This window comes from Thamnophis elegans, chromosome Z (assembly GCF_009769535.1).
Source record: "Thamnophis elegans isolate rThaEle1 chromosome Z, rThaEle1.pri, whole genome shotgun sequence".
NCBI classification, from domain to species: domain Eukaryota; kingdom Metazoa; phylum Chordata; class Lepidosauria; order Squamata; family Colubridae; genus Thamnophis; species Thamnophis elegans.
In genome coordinates, this window is record NC_045558.1 from 18048589 (window position 1) to 18069606 (window position 21018).

Sequence of the window (21018 nt, forward strand, 5' to 3'; positions counted from 1 at the left end):
TTTCTAATGTTTTGTCATGTAAATGATGCAAATGCCATAATTTTTCCTATTATTGGGTGGCAACTGTCTCTTTAAAAAGTTGCATTTATTTTATCATAAAGTTTTTGGACCACTCTATCTTATTCTGTATCCTATCTAAATTTTTTAAAAAATCATATCTGTGCTGCAAGAAAGGGTGTTGGCTTCAAAAGTCAAGACTTTCATTATTTACCTCTCAAGTCTGGTTTTTAAAAAAATCAATTGTCTATAGTGGATGGGGCAATATTCTTTTTTTAAAAAAATAGTCTGAAGGGGAAGGCTGGCTGGCTGGAAAAATGTGAAGTTTACATCTCTTTAAGGTGCCTAGGTTGAAGAACATTGTTTAAGGGAGGGAATGATTAGGGTCACCCAGCTCCCTTTTTTTCTATGTATTGTAAATATGCAAGAGTTAAATGCTGCAAAAAGTTATATGGTTAGTAATGTATGCATAGTTTTCTCTCAGCTCAAGGCAGACTTTAGATTTAAAATTCAAACTCTTTTACACAGTGCCTTTCCTTTCTGTAACTTTTCATGGGAAAACTAGATGTAGACTCCTCAACGTCATCAAAGCTGAACAAATCTCTGCTTCCTCCCTCTCTTTGGCGAGTCCCGCATAACTTTGACTTGCTAGCTGCACACAGCTTATCTCTACCCTCTTTTATAACCAGAATCAGGTCAAGAAAGCCAAGAAATATGGAGAAACTACCGATAACCCACAGCAAGATCATGACGGCAGATTTTTCAGTTGTTCTGGGGACAAAGCAGGTTATATTGCTTGGACAAATTTCCTCAGTACAATTATAGAATTTCTCAACAAAGAAGCCAAACAGATGGAAGCTACTAATTGCAAAGCCAATTTCTATCATTATTCTCATGACCAGTTGGACTAAATAGGCACGTGAAAAATCAGGGACTGCCAGTTCGTGGGCCCCGCAAGTGACTTTGCTTTTATTTGACTCGGTGAGGGTTGCTTCGCTACCTCTGAGGCCAAGGGATGCTTTGATCTGTTTGCAATAAATGCAAGGGAGATTGTAGACCTCCACAACTTGGTTAGCCACGTTGTGCAAGATGCAGGTGACAAACATTGCAAAAGGGAGCAGGACAGACAAGAACTCAAACAACCAGAAACGAACTTGAGAGACTGCTGTGAAAGCATCGTAGCACGTGCTTGTGCATCCTGGCTGGTTGGTATTGCAGACAAAAGCTGACAATTCATCTTGATAGAGAGGGTACGCACCCAGCGATATCATCATCATTTTCATCAGCATCATGTAGATTAGCCAAATCTTTCCTGGAAAGTAAGAAAAAGGATGAGATAAAACAAATAAAAAATGTCCAATCCATCACTAAATCCCCTGCACATTGACTAGCCTGATTGGCTAGTTTTCCCAAGAAAACATAAACTGAGATTTGAAAGACACCTATAACAACAGAAAAAGAAAGGGGGAGAGAAGGAGAGAACTAGAGGAAGAGGAGGGAAGGAAAAAAGAGGGAAGGAGAGGAGGGTGGAAGGAACAGAAAGAGGAGAGGTGATAGGAAGGGGAAGGAGGGGAGTAGGGGAAAGGTAAGGGAAGAAGGAAGGGGAAGGAAAGGAGGAAGAGAGGAAGTAGAGAAGGGAAGGAGGGAGAAGAGAAAGGGAAAATAAGATTGTTATAACAGGCAGTAGGGATGGTAAATAAAGTAACCCAAATTGTATAATACTACCTATTAAATGTATAAGAATGACAAATGTAAAGGAGAATAACAACTATGTGAATGTATACTTATAATTGTACGTAAGAGAATTAAAAAAAACTTTTCAGAAAAAAAATTGGCTAGCCTGGTTGAGAATAATTTCTAATCAGTAGCCGTATTGCGTTTGATTAACATTAGGTAGCACTTCTCATCAATTGCATTGCTGAGAAGGTCTGTGACAATTCACCATGGCCAACTCACCGTGGCCAACACATCACATGCCAACATGCCATGGCCAACTTGCTTTGGCCAGCTCATCACTGGATCACTTACTGCAGGACAAGAGTTACACTAATATCAAAGAAAGGGTGGAGTAGAAACATTAAAGAAAGAATGATAAAAAAGAGGACAAAATGAAATGTGAATTGAAATTAAAATAATATTTATTTTAAATAATTAAATTGTTAAATTGTCCTGCAGTGAGTTTGTCCTGTGACATGTTGACTATGGCAATTTGTCCCATGGTCAGTTGGCTGCAGTGAATTGGTCAGTTATTACATTCCATTGCTGAGCTGAGAACAGAATAAATTGTTAAAGTAATCAGGGCATACTCATAAAATTTCACATTGTATAACATCACAAAAGAGGAACAAGAAATTTCTAATTACTAAGAGTAGATGGGGTACTAAACAGATAAATACCAGAAGATACCCATAACAGATTCCTTCTTTTTTTTTCCAACTTCAAAAATTTTTATTTCTGAAGTTGGAATAATCTCAATTTTTTTCAAGAGCAAATGCGGGGTATAATATTGAACAGACACTGTGTTTTTCAAGGTTTACCATAAAACACAGAATGACTCATGGGATCCACAGGCTAAAGGGATGGTGAATTTACCAGGGACAGATTGAAGGCAATTGATGGAATTGAGAAATAAGCTAAATAATGTAAATCTAGATTGTTGAGTCTGCCAACATACAAGAGAAAGGAAGAGGCAGACACAATACAAGGTCAAAATGAATGAAGGTTTCGGTGATGTTATGAAAACAGTCTCATATTTTTACGACAGCTGGACAATATTTGATATTGAGGCTATCCCTGCTGCACAAGGACAAGGCCACAAAGGTGGATGTGCCCTCCTTTTGACTGAAGCCTTATAATTTTTCTTTTCCATGGCTCTTGCCAAACGCTAGTTCTGATCATATTTATTTGTAAATAGTTACGTTAAATTACTCCCTAACAGAATAATATTCATGCTCTGAAGTGCCAATTTATTTTTGCTACTATCTTTGCAGGCATTAAATAAAAGTTATAATCATAATGGCCAAACATGCTTTGCAGCTTCACTTCCACACCATTCATTTATGAGCCCATTTTTTTGGAAAAATGTGTGTAAATTCTGGTTGGATTTTGTTCCTGCAAATTTCATTCCATGGTGCTTGTTTGATTCTCAAAGAAACTCCTTTGCCCAGAATGTTAAATGAAGTTTCCCAGAATGAAAATAATTAAAACCCAAATCTAAAATGCAAATTTATAAATACTTACCTATAATGGTCACATTAGAATTGATGGCAATCAAGGAAAAGTTAAAAGCACTCCAGTATTTCATAGTTGCAGTCATACAATCTCTTTTTTTCTACAAGAAGAATGAACTGCAGCAATCTAAGTGAAAAGAGGGAGAAGAAATGTTAAAAAGGAAAAAAAATATATCTAAAGGTGGCTTTTAAGAGGAATAGTCAAATAAGGTAAGCAAAATTGACAGAGAAATGAGATTTCTTGGGGAAATATAACTCTTCCTTACAGGGAGCAGAATTTATTAAAATCGGGAAATAAAAAAAACTATTAAATTCAGGCCTGTTTTTAAAGAAACTTCTGCAAAAAAAAGAGAAAGAAATAGAAAATAGATGAAATTGAAGAAGGAAACTTAAGCTTAACATTTAGCAGATTACTTACCAGGAGAAATTTCTCTTCCTAAATGATGTGAAACGAAACCTGTAGCCAGTCAGCTACGGAGGATTCAGGTTTGTCTATCTGCTCCGCTTCTTGCTCTCAGGATGAGCTGGTAGCTGGAAAGGTCTCACTCCTTCTGAAGCACAGAATCTCAGCAACAAGTAAAAAACAGTGAAAGCCAATTGTTCCTCCCACCGTGGAAGGAAACAGATGTCATAGTTATCTGTTGTTTTCAGAGAGAGAAAAAAGCGTTATATGTAAACACATTTTAGTAAATCATAGATAGTCATTTGGGGGATGAGCCAATGTGATGTAGGGGACGCAACTCTCTTGGGAAAGGCGTTCTTTTATTTCTTTATTGCAAGCCATTTTTTTTCCTTTCTGCTCAAGCCTTCTTCCAAGACCTCCACCAAAGTATCCACCATTATTCTTTCCTTGCAGTTCAGTAATGAAACCTTAAGATGGCCAAGGCCATTCCATCATCAGCCTAAGAGCAACAGAATGAACAATAGAAAACAAATAAATGGCCATGAAGTCAGGTTCCGTATGGTTAGCACAAATACCGTATATACTCGAGTATAGGCCGACCCGAATATAAGCCGAGGCACCTAATTTTACCACAAAAAACTGGAAAAGTTATTGACTCGAGTATAAGCCTAGGGTGGGAAATGCAGCAGCTACCGGTAAATTTCAAAAATAAAAATAGATACCAATAATGTTTTTGAATATTTATTTCAAAGAAAAACAGTAAACTAGCGGTGTATTCAATGAAATACTTCACTCACCTCATGATGCTGATGTCCCGCTGTGATGATGATGTCCCGTGCAGCCGCGGGAGCGATGTCCCGCCTCCTATGACACACGGCACAGTGATTCCTATCATTGGATCACTGTACCAGAGGAGGTGGGACATCGCTATGTGGCTGCTTGCCATAACAAGGAGGAGGTGGGACATCGTTGCAGAGCGGCAGGAGGGGGAGGAAGGGGAATCGTAAGACAGCCCTGCATTACATTAGAACGTGAGGAGGGGGGATGGTGCGGTGCGCGCTGCGCGGCAAACTGACACAGAGGGAGGGGAAACTCACAGGGGCACTGGGCCATTCACGAGTGTCACCCAGCGGCATGGCCCCGCCCCTTTTTCTCCTCCATTTCGGGCAAATTTTTCACTGACTCGAGTATAAGCCGAGGCGGCTTTTTTCAGCCCAAAAAGTGGGCTGAAAAACTAGGCTTATACTCGAGTATATACAGTATTTGATGAAAAAAGTTATTTGTAAAGTAGATAGTTTGAGTCCATCCTTGCCCAAGACCCAATTAATCCAGAGGAACATCAACATGAGATCTAAATGGAGTGCATCCATCCCAATGTGTGTCTCTTTGCCTATGCAAACTTTTTCAAAACTTTTTTTCTGGCTTTAATTGACTCACTTCTTAGCAAATTCTGCATGTGGAGGTAAGAAAAATGGGGTGCCTTCTGACAGTGTAGAATAGAATAGGATAACAGAGCTTGGAAGGGACCTTGGAGGTCTTCTAGTCCAACCCCTGCCTAGGCAGGAAACTCTACACCACTTCAGACAAATGGTTATCATCTTCTTAAAAACTTCCAGTGTTCGAGCATCCACAACTTTTGGAGGCAAGCTGTTCCACTGATTAATTGTTCTGACTGTCAGGAAATTTCTCCTTAGTTCTAAGTTGCTTCTCTCCTTGATTAGTTTCCACCCATTGTTTCTTGTTCTACCCTCAGGTGTTTTGGAGAATAGTTTGACTCCCTCTTCTTTGTGGCAATCCCTGAGTGTGTATTCCTAAGATATTTTTAGAAATAGGTCTTCCATCTGAATATCCTTCAGGAACATTAATTCAGGCCTAGGGATCGGATCTGGCCCGCTGGGGGCTTAGATCTGGCCCGCAGGGTGAGCCTGGAAACAGCGAAGACCCAGGCTGCAGTGCTTCTGTCAGCGAAAAAGGAGCTCCACTTCTGCTGCAGGAGGCCCTCATGGCCAAAAATGGGGTGTGGGCTCCACTTTCACTGGCAGGGGGCTACCAAAACAAAGTAAAAACAAAGCAAAAGGAGAAATGTCCCGTTTTGCATTTGAGCATTTGAGAAGGAAAGGAGAAAGGGAAAGAGGAAAGGCAAAGAAAATAAGAAACGATGGGAAAAGAGCAAGGAAGGAAAAAGAAGGAAAGAGGGAAAGGAGGAAGAAAAGAGAATGAAGAGGGAAGGAAAAAGAAGAGGGAGGGAGGGAGGGAGGGAGGGAAGGAAGGAAGGAAGGAAGGAAGGAAAGAAGGAAGGAGATTATAATGAGAGTGAGGGAATCCTACCTTATCACATGGCTACCATGGGTGCCACCAAGATGCCCACCATGACTACCACCCACACGACCATGGCCAACCCTGGCCACACCCTCTGCCCCTCCAAAGTCAGACACAACCATGATGTGGCAGTCAATGAAATTGATGTTTGACACCCTTGATATAGGGTCTGAGACAGGGGTGGGTTTCTCGCCCCGTTTCAACCGGTTCGGTTGGAATGGGGCTGGCGGCGTCCTCGTGCACGCGTGCAGTGCACGCATGCGTACTAGCGTCTGTACGATGCTCCAGCTGCTCCTGGAGGATCGCGCAGGCGCTGTATGCGTCCTGCGCATGTGTGGAAGCGCAGAACTCGTCAAAACCGGGTAAGGAGCGCGAGCGGACGGGCGGGCCCTTCGCCGTTCCCGGAAGTTACTTACTTCCGAGTTCGCCGACCAACCGGTTCGCGGGGACCGCCGCGAACCGGTTGAAACCCACCCCTGGTTTTAGAGATGGGCACTTTCAGTCATCATTTCTCCTAGAAAATAATGAGTTTCTCACCTATAGCAGATGCAACTAGGAAGGATTATGAACTGTCCTTTTAGTGTGCCTCCTATCTAGTTCAACTAAGAAGGCTGATTAATGGGCTTTTTCTAAATATTTATCCTAATATCACTTTTCTTTTTAAGCTTCCAAACAATAGCATCTTGATTTCAGGATTAAGGAATGATATTGCTTCCTTCTCAGATAAATTTTATGTATTTTGACTATATTTCTTTTTTTAAAAAAATATATGGTAATATGTTGGGGACACGGTGACTCAGTGGCTAAGACGCTAAGCTTGTCCATCAGAGGGGTCGGCAGTTCGCCAGTTCAAATTCCTAGTGTCGTGTAAAGAAAAACAGGGACCATTTGGGTGGGAAGGTTTTAACAGCATTCTGTGGGCCTTTGGCATTGAACCATGCCAGCCACATGACCACGGAGACATCTTCGGACAGTGCTGGCTCTTTGGCTTTGAAACGGAGATGAGCACCACCACCTAGAGTCAGAAAGGACAATCACGAATGTGCGGGGGATCCTTTACCTTTACCTTATATATTTATTAAGATTTTTTTCATACAGTGGGAGACAAAGTGAAACTGAAGAGAGAGAAAATTGCAAGAAATAAATAGGAGTGAAAATTATTAAAGTCAAGAAATATGTGAATGACTCTGCAGTCTTCTCAATGCATAATTACACTCTGTTTTTCATCCTTTTTAGATATTACACAACTCACTTCCCCTCCTCGTTTAACACACCTCTTTCTTAAGGTGTTTTGTTTTGACCAACTTTCAACTTCCAAAACTAATTAATTTATTAGAGTTTCCTAAATTATTAATTTACCTTCTGCATATTTTCAGAATAAGGCATAATAGAGCAAAAGAGTATATAGAACTAGTAGAACTCGGAGCAATGATGTTGGGGAGGGGGGGAAATTGCCCACGAAGGCTAGCATCTGAGGAAGCATATTTATCTTCACAGACTTCGCTCTGAAGGCCACAGTTATTTCAAGGATGTTTAAAATATGCAAACAACTTTTTTGCTCATTCAAATTCAGTCGGCCCACCCCAAAGAGATAAGATTGCTCAGGGTGGTCTTAGCTCTTCTTGAGTACAAAGCTAAATATTTTATAAAAGTTCACTTGCAGAAGTAACCAGTATTCCAAATGAAAAATAAAAGTATTCTCAAGATGAGGAAAAATAAAAGTATTCTCAAGGTGAGGAAAAATAAAAGTATTCTCAAGATGAGGAAAAATAAAAGTATTCTCAAGATGAGGAAAAATAAAAGTATTCTCAAGGTGAGGAAAAATAAAAGTATTCTCAAGGTGAGGAAAAATAAAAGTATTCTCAAGATGAGGAAAAGTAAAAGTATTCTCAAGATGAGAGTTAAGAATAAAATGCAACATATCCATGATTGCTGATGGAGTCCCCGGATCTGTAGCAGCATTTTTCCTTGGAATATACAGAAATATTTTGACTTCTTCGTTCTGTAGGTCTTTAGGCTCCTATTGCCACCATGCACCCTTCAATGGGGCAGTAGAAGTAGGGCTGGAGTAAGAGATGCATTAAATTTGAGTCAGCTTGTTGGAGGCCAAGTGCCTCATAAAATTGCATGGTTTTCAGATCTCCTTTCCTTGGGGAAATAAAGCTGGTTTTTTTTCTTGGTGAATTGGAGGAGTTGCAACAGAGGTATAGCCGGAAAAAAAAGTCAAGATGTCAGTAACAATAGTGTAATTAAAACTCCACCATTTTTTGGTTATGTTTATGATGTGGATAGCCCAGAATGACAGCATGATTACAGTTTCTCTAACTGGATACAACTGTCTAATGTCACACAATGTAACAAACAATGAAATATTGTTTGGTACATTGTGGGAAATTACACAGTTCAAAAAATCAAGAGTTTCACCCAGAATATTTAGAATAGAACAGAGCTGGAAGGGACCTTGGAGGTCTTCTATTCCAGCCCCCTTTTCAAGCAGGAGAACCTATATTATTTCAGATAAGTGGTTGTCCAGTCTCTTCTTAAAAACCTCCAATGATGGAGCACCCACAATTTCAGAAGGTAATTGGTTAATTGTCCTTACTGTTAGGAAATATCTCCTTTATTCCAAGTTGTATTGGCCTCTGGTGCTTTGTAGAATAATTTGACCCCCTGCTCTTTATAGCAGCTCCTCCAGTACCGGAATATTCCTATCATGTCCCCCCTAATTCTTCTTTTCCTTAGCAAAACCCAACTCCTTCTTCATATGTTTTAGTCTCCAGGCCTTTGATCATCTTAGTTGCTCTTTTCTGAACTTTTTCCAAAGTCTCAACATATTTCTTTGTCATATGGTGACCAAAATTGGTTGCAATATTCCAGATGTGGTCTTGCAAGGGTTTTATAAAGCAGTACTAATACTTCATGTGATTTTGATTCTATGCATCTGTTTATACAATCTAGGCAAGGGTAGGTTCCAGCTTCTGCTGATGCCGGTTCGCTCAGTAATGCACTTTGGGTGCGCTACGCTCACGTGCGCACTAGTAAAAATGTTTTTGTGCATACGCAGAAGCAAAAAAATAACATGGCGGTGCCTACGCTGCTGCCAGTACAACCAGTTCGGCTGAACCGGTCCAAATCGGTAGGAACCCACCTCTGAACCTAGGTGTCACCTTCTACTTCACTTATTTGCTATCGGCTGCCATAGAAACGGGGAGGGTGGGGGCTTATGGTATTTGGGAAGGGAACCTCATGGTACTGGAGGAGTTATCAGGAGGGGGGTTTGAATTTCTCCATCTTCTGCGCATGCTGATGGCCGGTGTTTGGACTTGGTTAAGGTCATATGTCTCTGCATACCAACTGCATGAGAAGTTTTGAAGATGCAACTCATATGATACCTTAGGGAGTTGAAGAGTGGTTATTGGGTTGGGGTGACCAGGGGAAGGGTGTTCGGTAAACATTTGATATATACTTGTTCATGCCTTTTTGGCTCAGATGTTGATTTTTTTTTTTGCTTCTATCTTTTCATTACCAGTAAAAGTATCTTCAATTCCACAAACAATGGAGTTGGGGGTTTTCTTTCTTGGTTATTGATGGAGGCATGCCTGACATTAGGATTGTATTAGCTTTTTTGGCTGCTGCTGCATACTACTGGCTCATATTCAGATGATCATCTACTAGGACTCCAAGGTTCCTCTCACTGTTGAGGGGAGGAGGAAAGAAGGGAAAGAGGCTGCAGGATTTTGATACTGCACTACTTGCAAGGAAGGCCAACAAGGATTTAAGGATGCAACACGAGAATTTCTAGACCATAATGTGAGAACTCAAGTCTATCAGAGAGAAAGATGGGGGATGACACAATAGCAATATTTCAGCAATTAAGGACCATCACAGAAAAGAGGGGTCACTATTCTCCAAAGCAGGGATCACCAACCTTTCAGACCTAGGGACCACTTAATTCATAAGTTTAAATCCCGCAGACCGCTAATATAATCTGTCTAATGATTGAATGGGTCTGGCTAGGTGGTCAGGTGACTGGGTGGGCATGGCCAACTCAATGTCACTCACTTTGAGTGGTCCCTTGGCAGCCTCTACTTGCTCCTCCTTTCCCAGCCACTCCTCGCCTGCCTGCCTGGGCTCCTTAGGGCTCCAACAGGAAGTAGTTGTTGGAGCTAAGCAGCCACCACAAGAAAGAGTTAGCAAAATAGCTTAGTTCAAATTGGATCTGACCAAGAAGGAGGCCCAGCAGAAGCACCTCACTGAGGACTACAAGCATAGGTTTTCCAAGCAGAGAGAAGACTTGTGGGAGTGTAAGGCCAGGTACAGGTGCCTGGAGGCTCAGTAGGCTCAGGTGGTCAGCCAGTTCCAGACCATGATACAGTCCCACTAAAATAAGGCCCTCTGGCTCTTTGCCACCAGTGGCACTTCCCTCCAGCCTTCGCCCAAAACCCCGCACCAGGAGACTGAAGCACACCCCAAGTTAGAATGTCTGCCACCCATTGACCCACACAAAAAGACCCCGAAAGGGGAAACTCTCTTCATCAGCACAAGTATTCATTGCACATATCTGTCCCAGGGGGCGTAGTTTGAGGAATCCTGATTTAGTGCCGTGACCCGTCAAAACCGCGGTCCACAAAAGCGCGATCGGCGAAAGCGCGCATTTGACGTCATCACAGCGCGATGAAAAAAATTAAAAATTGAAATAAAAATTAAATTAAAGCAAGCCGATTCACGTAAGGGTTAGGTTTAGGGTTAGGGTTAGGGTTAGGTTAAGGGTTAGGGTTAGGTTTAGAGCGTTAGGGTTACGTTTAGCGTTAGGTTAAGGGTTAGCGTTAGGTTTAGCGTTACGTTAACGGTTAGGTTTAGGGTTAGGTTTAGGGTTAGGTTTAGGGTTAGGTTGGGGGGGGTTAGGGTAAGGTTTTCGCTTTATTTTTACATTTTTCGATCACAGCGCGATGTTTTCGTCCGCGGTTTTGTGGTGGAACCTTTTAGTGCAATATAAAAATGCAAATATTTTTTCTGCGGACCACCAAAATTTTCTCGCAGACCACCCATGGACCACCAGTGGTGACCGCTGCTCCAGAGCACCTGATGGAAGATTATTAAGGACAGATCCAACCTAGAATTAAGAAGACATTTCCTGATTGTGAGAAAACAATTAGTAAATGGAAAGGCTCACCACTGGAAGAAATATTTGTTCCTTTACTGGAGCTTGTCAATATAAGAGACCGTACAGCCATTTGTCTAGAATGGTATAGAACCGTGATGGCAACCCTCTGGCACGTGAGCCATTTGTTAGGGCACGCAAGGCATTGCCCTGTCAGCTCCAGTGTGCATATGCGTGTTGGCTAGGTCACTTCAGCCTTCATTTTCGGCCGTGAAAAACAACCCAAACCGGAAGTTCAGGAATGCACGTCCGGTTTGCGCATTGGGTCATTTTTTTTCCCTCCGGAGGGTTTAAAATGGCCCTATAGGCAACCGGAAGTTTGGGGATGGACTTCCAGGTTGCCCATAGGACCACTTTGTGTCCTCCAGAGGGCCTCCAGAGGGGCGGGGGAGGCCATTTTCACCCTCCCCAGGCTCCTAGAAAGCCTCTAGAGCCTGGGGAGGGCAAAAAATGGGTCCATTGCACACCAAAAGCAGGTCAAGAAGGGGTCATACACACATGCGCACGGTGGTCACGTGCATAGAACTATGGGTGTGGGCACGCCCTCACACACACACCCTGCACTCCCCCCCCCCCACTTTTTGCATGTGATGGGGAAAAGATTAGCCATCACTGGTATAGGATCTTCTGCTTGAGCAGGGGGCTGGACTAGAAGACCTCCAAGGTCCCTTCCAATTCTGTTATTGTATGATTGTATATAATGTGCTCTTCCATTCTAACTTTTCTTTGCTGTATTTTTGGTGTTGTTCAGCAAAACAGAAAAGTGCAAACATTGAACAGCTGAAAGGCTAGGCATGTCAAATAATTAGGTTCATTAATATTGTGAGAGAGAGAGAGGGAGGAGGGAGGGAGGAAAGATGAGAAGGAAAGAGGGAGAGAGAGGGGGGAAGGAAGGAAGGAAGGAAGGAAATAGCTGTAACCCCTAATCAAAGCCTTACATTGTACCGGTAGTCCTGGACTTATGAGCACAATTAAGTCCAAAATTACTGTTACTAAGTGAGGAGTCAGTTGTTAAATTAGTTTTGACCTATTTTACAGCCTTTCTTGCCTCAGTTGTTAACTGAAACACTCCAGTTGTTCAGCAAAACAGGAAAATGCAAACACCGAACTGAAGAGGCAAACATATAAAATATTGAGCGTGTGTGTGTGTGTGTGTGTGTGTGTGTGTGTGTGTGTGTGTGTAAAGACAGCTATATCCACCTAATCAAAAGGCATATGTATGTATATGTACAGAACCCATCTCTACATTCAAAAGGACAGGGCTGCAATTGCGCAGGATCTGTTTTGATTGTCCCTTCTCAAAAATACCTCTGTTCTGTCTAGATCTGTCAATATAACTAGTAGTATCCAGTACGTAGTTCAGCTTTCATGGCAATTAAAAAACTAAAAGGAGAGAAAGCTGAAAACTGAGGCCCTATGCTTCCCTACCTGAACCGGGAGGCTCTCACAACAGTCACTCGTGCCCTTGTGACCTCTAGGCTGGAGTACTGCAATGTGCTCTACATGGGGCTGCCCTTGAAGAGTATTCGGCGACTTCAGCTGGTCCAGAATGCAGCCGCGCGAGCGATCGTGAGTGCACCTCGTTTCACCCACGTAACACCTATCCTCCGCGAGCTGCACTGGCTGCCTGTCGATCTCCGGGTGCGCTTCAAGGTGCTAGTTGTCACCTATAAAGCCCTCCATGGTATTGGATCTGGGTACTTGAGAGACCGCCTACTGCCAATTATCTCCACTAGGCCAATAAGATCCCATATATTAGGCTTCCTCCGAATTCCATCAGCCGGTCAATGCCGACTGGCAACTATCCGGAGGAGAGCCTTCTCGGTGGCTGCTCCGACCCTCTGGAACGAACTCCCCATGGAGATTCGTACCCTTACCACCCTCCGGACCTTCCGCATAGCCCTTAAAACCTGGCTGTCCTGACAGACCTGGGGCTAAAGACTTCAACCCCACCCGAATAGTATGATTGTTGCGCTTTTAACGATGTATTGTCTTCATGTGTGTAACTTGTTTTGTCCTTCCCTCCCCCTGAATTGTGAGCCGCCCTGAGTCCCCTTAGGGAAAAGGACGGCATACAAATAAAGTATATTCTATTCTATTCTATGAGGTTTCCAGCCCATATTAAGGAAGCAACCAGGAATGCAGCTGAACTTCTAGTGTTGAAAAGATCCTTGCGCACAGGCTGAGAAATTCTCTGAAACACTAAGAGGCCTGTGGGTTGGGATGGGTAATTGCTTCGGTAAATTTTTTTTACGGAAACTCATTACTGAGTCTTATTCCATTTTACATTGCACTGAGAGGCTGGTGTTTGACTTTTAGTGAATTCTGAGTTTTAGTGAATTCTGAACTACTTCTCACACTTCAGCTGTCCTGGATCTGCATTTTTGCAAGCAGCAAGCTCTTCTGATTCCTCCAGAGAGCAGCATTTCAGTCGTGATATGAAATGGAATAGGACCCAAGTTTACTGAACTGAAACTTAGAGAGTATGGGAGATAGAGACAGGAAGGAAAATATTGTACAGGGTTGACTCCAATGACAGAAGAAGCAAAGGATATTGATTTGGTTTAAATAAGGTTGAAATATTAAGTACCCCACTTATAAAGCCATACCAAATAGCATGCATAGTATTGGAACATGGTTACGATGTTCATTATTTAAAACTCCAGTGAGAACTCCAGTGAGGTCCTTTTCACATCTTTTATGGTGTCCAGCCGAATCACACATTTATTTCCCCAGTCATTCTTGTGGAGACCTAGAAACGCCTACCACCTTCTAGAGAGGAAAAATGTGGCGGGAAAATTGTTGTTGATTTTTTGTCCCCATAGATTTGAAATATTTATATTGCACATTTAATATGTGCACATATTTTAACAATTTAATGAATGCAAATGAAGGACTATTGTTTCCCTTTTTGAAAATAGCTATTTTGCCAATGGTAAAACTGTCACACAACGCTTACCAATTGATGGACTTATAATGGAGTCTGTATACCAATATTTTTAGGAGTTTTAGACCAGTGTTTATAAATTATGATGCTGAGAAATCTCTAATTTTTATTAGCCCAGACATGCACAAACCAACTACAGCAAATCTCTCTAGGAGTGGAAGTATATGTCAAAAGATGTGTCATTTGTAATGTCCTTGTTACATTCCTCTTTAAATGCTGATCTTTTTTTTTTCTATGATAGAATGTTTGAAGATACCGGCGTGAAAGCTTTTGTTTGATTTAAACATTTGGACTTCTATCACAATCACAGGTTAAGCATGATAGATACAATTTGACTCCTCACCTAAACATTTTCTTTTCATTGTCCATTGGAAGACAAGACTTCCTTTATTCACCTTTTTTCCAAAATTCAGATGCCTCTACTGTGTAGGCAAATCTTCTTAAACAAAGCAACTGAAGGTGCTGAGAAATGATAACATAGGAAAACGCTTTGAGGAAAACTCTTTGATCTGTGCCCTCAACCAACCTGCTTTTATTTTCCCCATAGAAAGAGAGACTCTGAATAGTTTTGCAAGTTTTATTATTTTTTTTGTTTGTAAATGGTAATACACTATATTGACTTGATACAATGATATTAGTACAGGATTAATTGATATTAATTATGTTCTAAAGTTTAGAGAACTTTGAGCATTAGAGATAATAAAAAGAACAAAGAAGTTGCACAGTGGGATTTACAATTTACGATACTGATGTTACAAAGAGTTAACAATAATAATAATAAAAAGCCTACCAAAGTATTTATTGAGTAATAAAAGCTGCTAACTTTGAGCTAGTTGCTTGGTATTGAAGTCATTATTGTAATATTTTATATGTAATATGGATATGGATATAGAGACATATACATGCATATGTAATTATGTATGTGCATGTTAATAAAAACACAAAAGTATGATAAGGCAAAAGCAATTTAATCTATCTGCAAGTAGCATCACAGTATTTGTTCTGCAATAAAGATTTCAGACTTGAACTTGAAGTATTAAGTCTAAATTCTAATGTTTTGTATGTAGATATAGATGTAGATATAAACACCCACACACTCATACGTATGTGTGTGCATTTTTTAAAAAAAGAAAAATTATGATAAAAAGCAATTTAATCTGTTTGCATGTTTTATCAAACTATTTGTTATGCATTAAAGATTTCAAATTATAGATATAGATGCATTCACATATCTGTGAATGTTAAAAAATATGGTAAGCAAAATTAATATAAGAATAATTTAAATACTAAAAATTAATATTTAAAGGGGGAAATTTAATAGAAAAAGAACTAAAGGGTTTCTAATTTCCCTCTTCTGTAGATCTACTAATGTGTCAAATTGTTGATTTTAGATGGCAGACTGTGATGGTTTTTGCCACGCAGCATGTTATATTGTATGTCTGGCAACTGTTCTTGTTTAAAATTGCTTAAACTTTTCTTATATTAATTCTCCATTGCTGCATGTTCTTCAAATTTCAGTTAGATATGATCAGAATTATATATTCCTTCCAATGCTGAGCAAAATTTATTTTCTATTTTTTTTGTGAGATTATAGCTACTAACAAGAGTTGTGGTTTCATTTCAAATTAAATTCCAATTATTATTTTTTTGGCATTGTACTAGGTATATCTTTTCAGTACTTTGTGGGATTTTTACATCTCTATTAAAAACAGTCCTTCTGTTTCCAAAATTTACTACTGTATTAACTGTTTATCTTAAATATTATTAATGGAACTGTATACCATTGGTAGGATATGTTGTACCTATTTTATTTTAAGTTATAATTTGATGTATATCTTATAGACCATGCCATATTTTTCCTCATTGTTGTGCGACAACTGTTTCTTTAAAACATTGCATCAATTTGATCATCGTGTTTTTGGGTTATTCTGTCTTATTCTGGATCCTATCTAAGTAAAAGTTTATATAAGTGCTCCAAGAGAGCGTGTTGTTTCCAAAAGTCAAGACTTTCATATATATTTTTTAGCTCTCCACCCTCTCTCAAAAATCAATTGCCTATACTGTATGGCACAATCTTCTTTTTTAAAAAAATAGTCTGAAACGGAAGGCTGGCTGTCTGGCTGGCTGGAGAAATGTGAAGTTTATACCTCTTTAAGGTGCCTAGGTTGAAGAACACTGTCTAAGTGAGGGAAGAGAGAGTTAGGGTCACCCAGCTCCCTTTTTTTTCTATAAAGTGGACCTTTCTAAATAAGCAAGAGTTAAATGCTGCAAAAAGTTATATATGGTTTGTAAATGAAAGGATAATGCATGCATGGCTTTCTCAGCTCAATGCAGATTTAGGATTTCAGCAACTGAGATCTTTTGCAGGGTGCTGTTCCTTCTTGTAGGTTTTCTTGGGAAGAGTGCTACAATCCTCAGCCACGGCGACACTTCTCAGGCTGAACAGATCTCTGCTCGGTCTTGGTTCTCGGTGCAGGCGGCTCCTGCTTAGCTCTGCTATGCTGGCTCCACGCCGCTTACTCCTGCAATCTTTTATAGCCACAAAGAGGTCAACCAGGCCAAGAATTAAGGAGAAAGCACTGACAATCCACAGTAAGATAATCATGGTAGATTTTTCAGTTGACCTAGGGATAAAGCAGGTTACTTTACTTGAGCAAGATTCGTCGGTACAACTGTATAATTTCTGAACGAAGAAACCAAACAAACAATAACTGCTAATTCTGAAACCCACTTCTATCATCAGCCTCACAAATAGATGAATTGCATAGGCCCGTGAGAAATCAGGAATTGTCAATTCATGGGCAGCACAAGAGATTCTGCTCTTTTCTGCATCATTGAAGATGGTTTGTGCACCACTGAAGACGGTGGATATTTTTGTCTGCTTGCAATAAGTGCAAGGGAAAGAATAGATCTTCACCACTTGCTTGACCACACTGTGCAAGATACACATGATAAACACTGCAATAGGGATCAGGACAGACATAAACTCAAAAAACCAGAAGCGAACTTGAGAGATTGTGATGAAAGCATCATAGCACATGCTTGCGCATCCTGGCTCTTCAGTATTGCAGACGAGAGCTGTCAATTCATCGTCATAGACAGGGTAGGCCCCAAACAAGATCACCATCAGTCTCATCAGGATCATGTAGATTAACCAAATCTTTCCTGGAAAGAAAGAAGGACGACCAATCACTAACATCCAGACGTTGACTAGTCTGGTTGAGAATAATTTCTAATAGTGATCATACTTTAATCCTATGCATGTAAGGATTACAAAAACTGCTTATCAATCGCATTGGCAAGCTGTAGAAATAGTCAAATTTCCATCAGAGGATGCTCATAAAAATGAGTCGTTTTTTCACAGTGCATAACATTATACATTTTGGCCAACTTGGGAATACACATGTCTATAAAATGGAAGCTACATAAATTATTACAATAAATAACTTGATCTTCAATGCATACATCTAGTCTCTTTTTCAAACTCTTTAAGTAAAATGGCTAGCATGCTGAACAGATTGTGGACTCTCCACATGTTAGCTGAGAAATGGCTACCTATTAAAGCACACTCTTTTGAGGAAACCTGTTGACTTAATGGCCTACATTGTTAGGAAATTTTAACATTTAGCCACACTCAAAATTCATTGCAATTTCCACCCAGTGTTCTAGATCCGTTTATCAGCGTAATAGGATGTAAATTTCTTCTCAGTTAATCTTCAAAGATTGCTATATTATATGTTCACTTACTATTCTGTTTTCTAATTAAACACATTCAACCAGCTTAAGCTATTTTCTTACAGGATTTGGTTTTCAAGTCATTTATAAACCTGGTTGTCCTCACCTATTTATATCTCATATATCAATATATTTATTTATCTATATCACACCAATTTTGGATACATTTTGTATTAGTCAGCTCCATCAGTTGTTTGCATTGAGTGAAGAAGTAGTCCCATCCATCTTTTCAAAATCTTTCATTAATTCATTTTGGATTCAAATTTTGTATCAAAGAAGGACAAAAATTATATCCTGAGTCCAGCCTGGGCTCAGAAGCTAAGCAGAGTTAGACTGGGTTTTTACTTGGATGGGAGACACAAAGAAAATTCCAAGTTTATAGACTAGACTGGGTAGTAAACAGATAAATATCAGAAGAATAGATTTCTTCAGTTTTCCATGGATGTGTTTATAAAGTTGCCAGGAATCAAGCCCAATTCAAAAGAAGCTATATTCTCAATGGTCATTATGCATATTTCATTGTTTCCCATAGGAACATAAAATCCAAGCTTTTCCCTCTTTTTCTTCACTATCAAATGGTATATTGTAAATAATGTATGGTTAGAAAGTCTCTTCTTTTCAATCTTAGTATTATTCCAGAAAACCTTAATTTTTAGGAATAAATGCTGAATATAATATAGTACTGACAATGTGCTTTTTCAGTTTTTCCATAAATCAAATGACTGATGTGATTTATCCATTACAGTGATCATAGATTTAAAGGGGATCAAATCGGGAAATAAGTTAAATAATGTAAATCTAAACTATTGAGTCTGCCAATAGACAAGGGAAAGAAAAAAGCAGACAATATATAAAACAGCAATACCTGAACATTTCAATGACTGCTTTTGTAAAAACAGTCTCATTTTTTAAGACCGCTGAACAATGCTTGATTTTAAGGCTATCACTGCTGGACAAAGATGGATGTGTCTTCCTTTTGCCTGAGTCTTCCAATTTTTTTCTTCCATTGCTCTTGCCAAAACTAAATCTATTAATTATATGCTACTTCGCGGGAAATTGTTGATGATTAAGTACTTTAGGAGGCGTTCTGATCATATTCATTTGTATTTGTGACTAATTATTACTTAACAGAATAATATTAGTTTGTCCTGCAAGACTAATAAACTCATTTTCTTTTGCTGTAAAAGTTTGACTCAAAACTTTTTGCCGCTTTGCTTCCACACCAGTTATTTATGATCCCATTTTTGGGGAAACGTGTGCAAAATTCTGATTCGTTTTGTTTCTGAACATTTCATTTCATCTGGTTCGCAAACCAGTTCCCTTCCCACAACGCTGAATAAAGTTTCCCAAAAATAAAACAATTAAACCCAAATGCAAATTTCTAAATACTTACCTACGATGGTCACATTATAGTTGAGAACAATGAAGTAAAAGCCAAATGCGTTCCAGTATTTCATAGTGGAAGTCATTTCTACGAGCACTTTTTTCTATGGGAAGAATGAGATGCAGCAGTCTAAATGAGACGAGGGAGAAGAAACATTAAAAATAAAACACTAAAGCTGGCTTTTGAGAGGAGTAATGACACAAAGTAAGCAAAACTGGCAGAGAAATGAGACATCTTTGGAAAATATAACTCTTCCTTACAGGGAGCAAAATTTGTTAAAATCTGAAAATCAAGCAAACAACATTGATTTCGGGCATATACTTACTTAAACCTCTGCCAAAACAAAAACAAATAAACAAGTTGAAATTGAAGAACAAAATAAAAGCTAGACTTTTAGCAGTAATATTACTTAACAGGAGAAATTTATCTTCCTAAGTGAAGCAAGTCCAAACTTCTAAACAATCAACTAGAGATGCTTAATGTTTGTCTATCTGCTCACCTTTTACTTTCAGGATGAGACTCTTTCTGGTAGCTCTTTCTCTTTCTCTCTCTTTCAGAGGAATAAGCTCAGCAACAAATTGTCCAGCCTAAAAAGCACTGAAAGCAAATTGTCTCCTCCCACCATGCAAGGAAACATCTGTCACAGTTATCTGTTGTATCTAGACCAAAAAAAAAAAAAATCCCTGCTGTGGATGCACACATTTAAATGAACCAGTGATATTCATCATTTCGAGGTGACCCAGTTTGATATAGGGAAGGCACCTTGCCAAAGGAAGGGAATTATCTATTTTTTTTCTGGCAAGGCATTTTTTTTCTGCTCAAACTTTGCCCAAGAGCTTTTACTGAGCTTTGCCCATTCTATAGCTCAGTAACAAGACATTAAGACTGTACCTTTCCATCAATAGCATAAGAGCAAAAAAAACCCAATGAATGGCAACTATATCGTTAGATGATGGAAAACATTCCAATGTCGATAGTTTGGGTCCCTTGTTGTCCAAACACCAATTTGCACATAGGTTTTATCCAGAGGAACCCCAACATGATATCTAAAGATATTCTCTTCCTCTGCATCCATCCCAAAGTGCGTCTTTTTGCCTGTGCAGAATAAACCTTTATCTGAGTTTAATTGACTCACATCTTAGTAAATTCTGCACCTGGAGGTTATAAAGATGGAGGATACTCTGACAGAGTATGTATTCCTAACCTATTTTTTAAAGATAGTCTCCCATCTGAATATCCTTTAGGAACATGTAGGGTCTCAGAGATGGGCATTTTCAGAGGCACCATTTCTTCTAGGAAATAATGAGCATCTCACCTATAGCAGATGCAACCAGGTTGCCTTATGAATTGTCCTTTTAATGTGCATCCTGCCTGGTTCAATTAAGAGATTAATGGGCCTTTTTAAAATATTTAACCTGAACAAAAGTGCATATAGTCAAAGCTATGGTTTTCCCAGTTGCAATGTATGACTGTGAAAGTTGGACCATAAGAAAGGCTAAGCTCCAAAGAATGGAGGCCTTTGAACTATGGTGCTGGAGAAGACTCCTGCAAGTCCCTTGGACTATAAGACAACCAAACAGGTCAGTCCTAGAGGAGATCATCCCTGACTGCTTTTTAGAAGGCCAGTTCCTGAAGAAGAAACTCAAGTACTTTGGCCTCCTAATGAGAAGGAAAGACTCACTGGAGAAGACCCTAATGCTGGGAATGATTGAGGGTGAAAGAAGAATGGGGTGACAGAGAATGAGGTGGCTGGATGAAGTCACTGAAGCAGTAGGCTTAAGCTTGAATTGACTCCACAGGATAGTAGAGGACAGGAAGGCCTGGAGAAGGCCTGTTGTCCAT

At 39.8% G+C, this 21018-nt stretch overlaps 1 protein-coding gene across 1 annotated transcript; it reads right to left on the reverse strand.

The window, feature by feature from the left end:
• Positions 1–14682: 14682 nt before the first annotated feature.
• LOC116522649 (gap junction delta-4 protein-like) lies at positions 14683–19723 on the reverse strand. Its single transcript, XM_032237657.1, has 3 exons — positions 19676–19723; positions 19186–19305; positions 14683–17222 (listed from the first exon to the last, which is right to left on the reverse strand). Exons 2-3 carry the CDS (start codon positions 19259–19261, stop codon positions 16402–16404), a joined length of 897 nt encoding a protein of 298 aa, XP_032093548.1. The 5' UTR covers positions 19262–19305; positions 19676–19723; the 3' UTR covers positions 14683–16401.
• Between the last annotated feature and the right edge of the window lie 1295 nt (positions 19724–21018).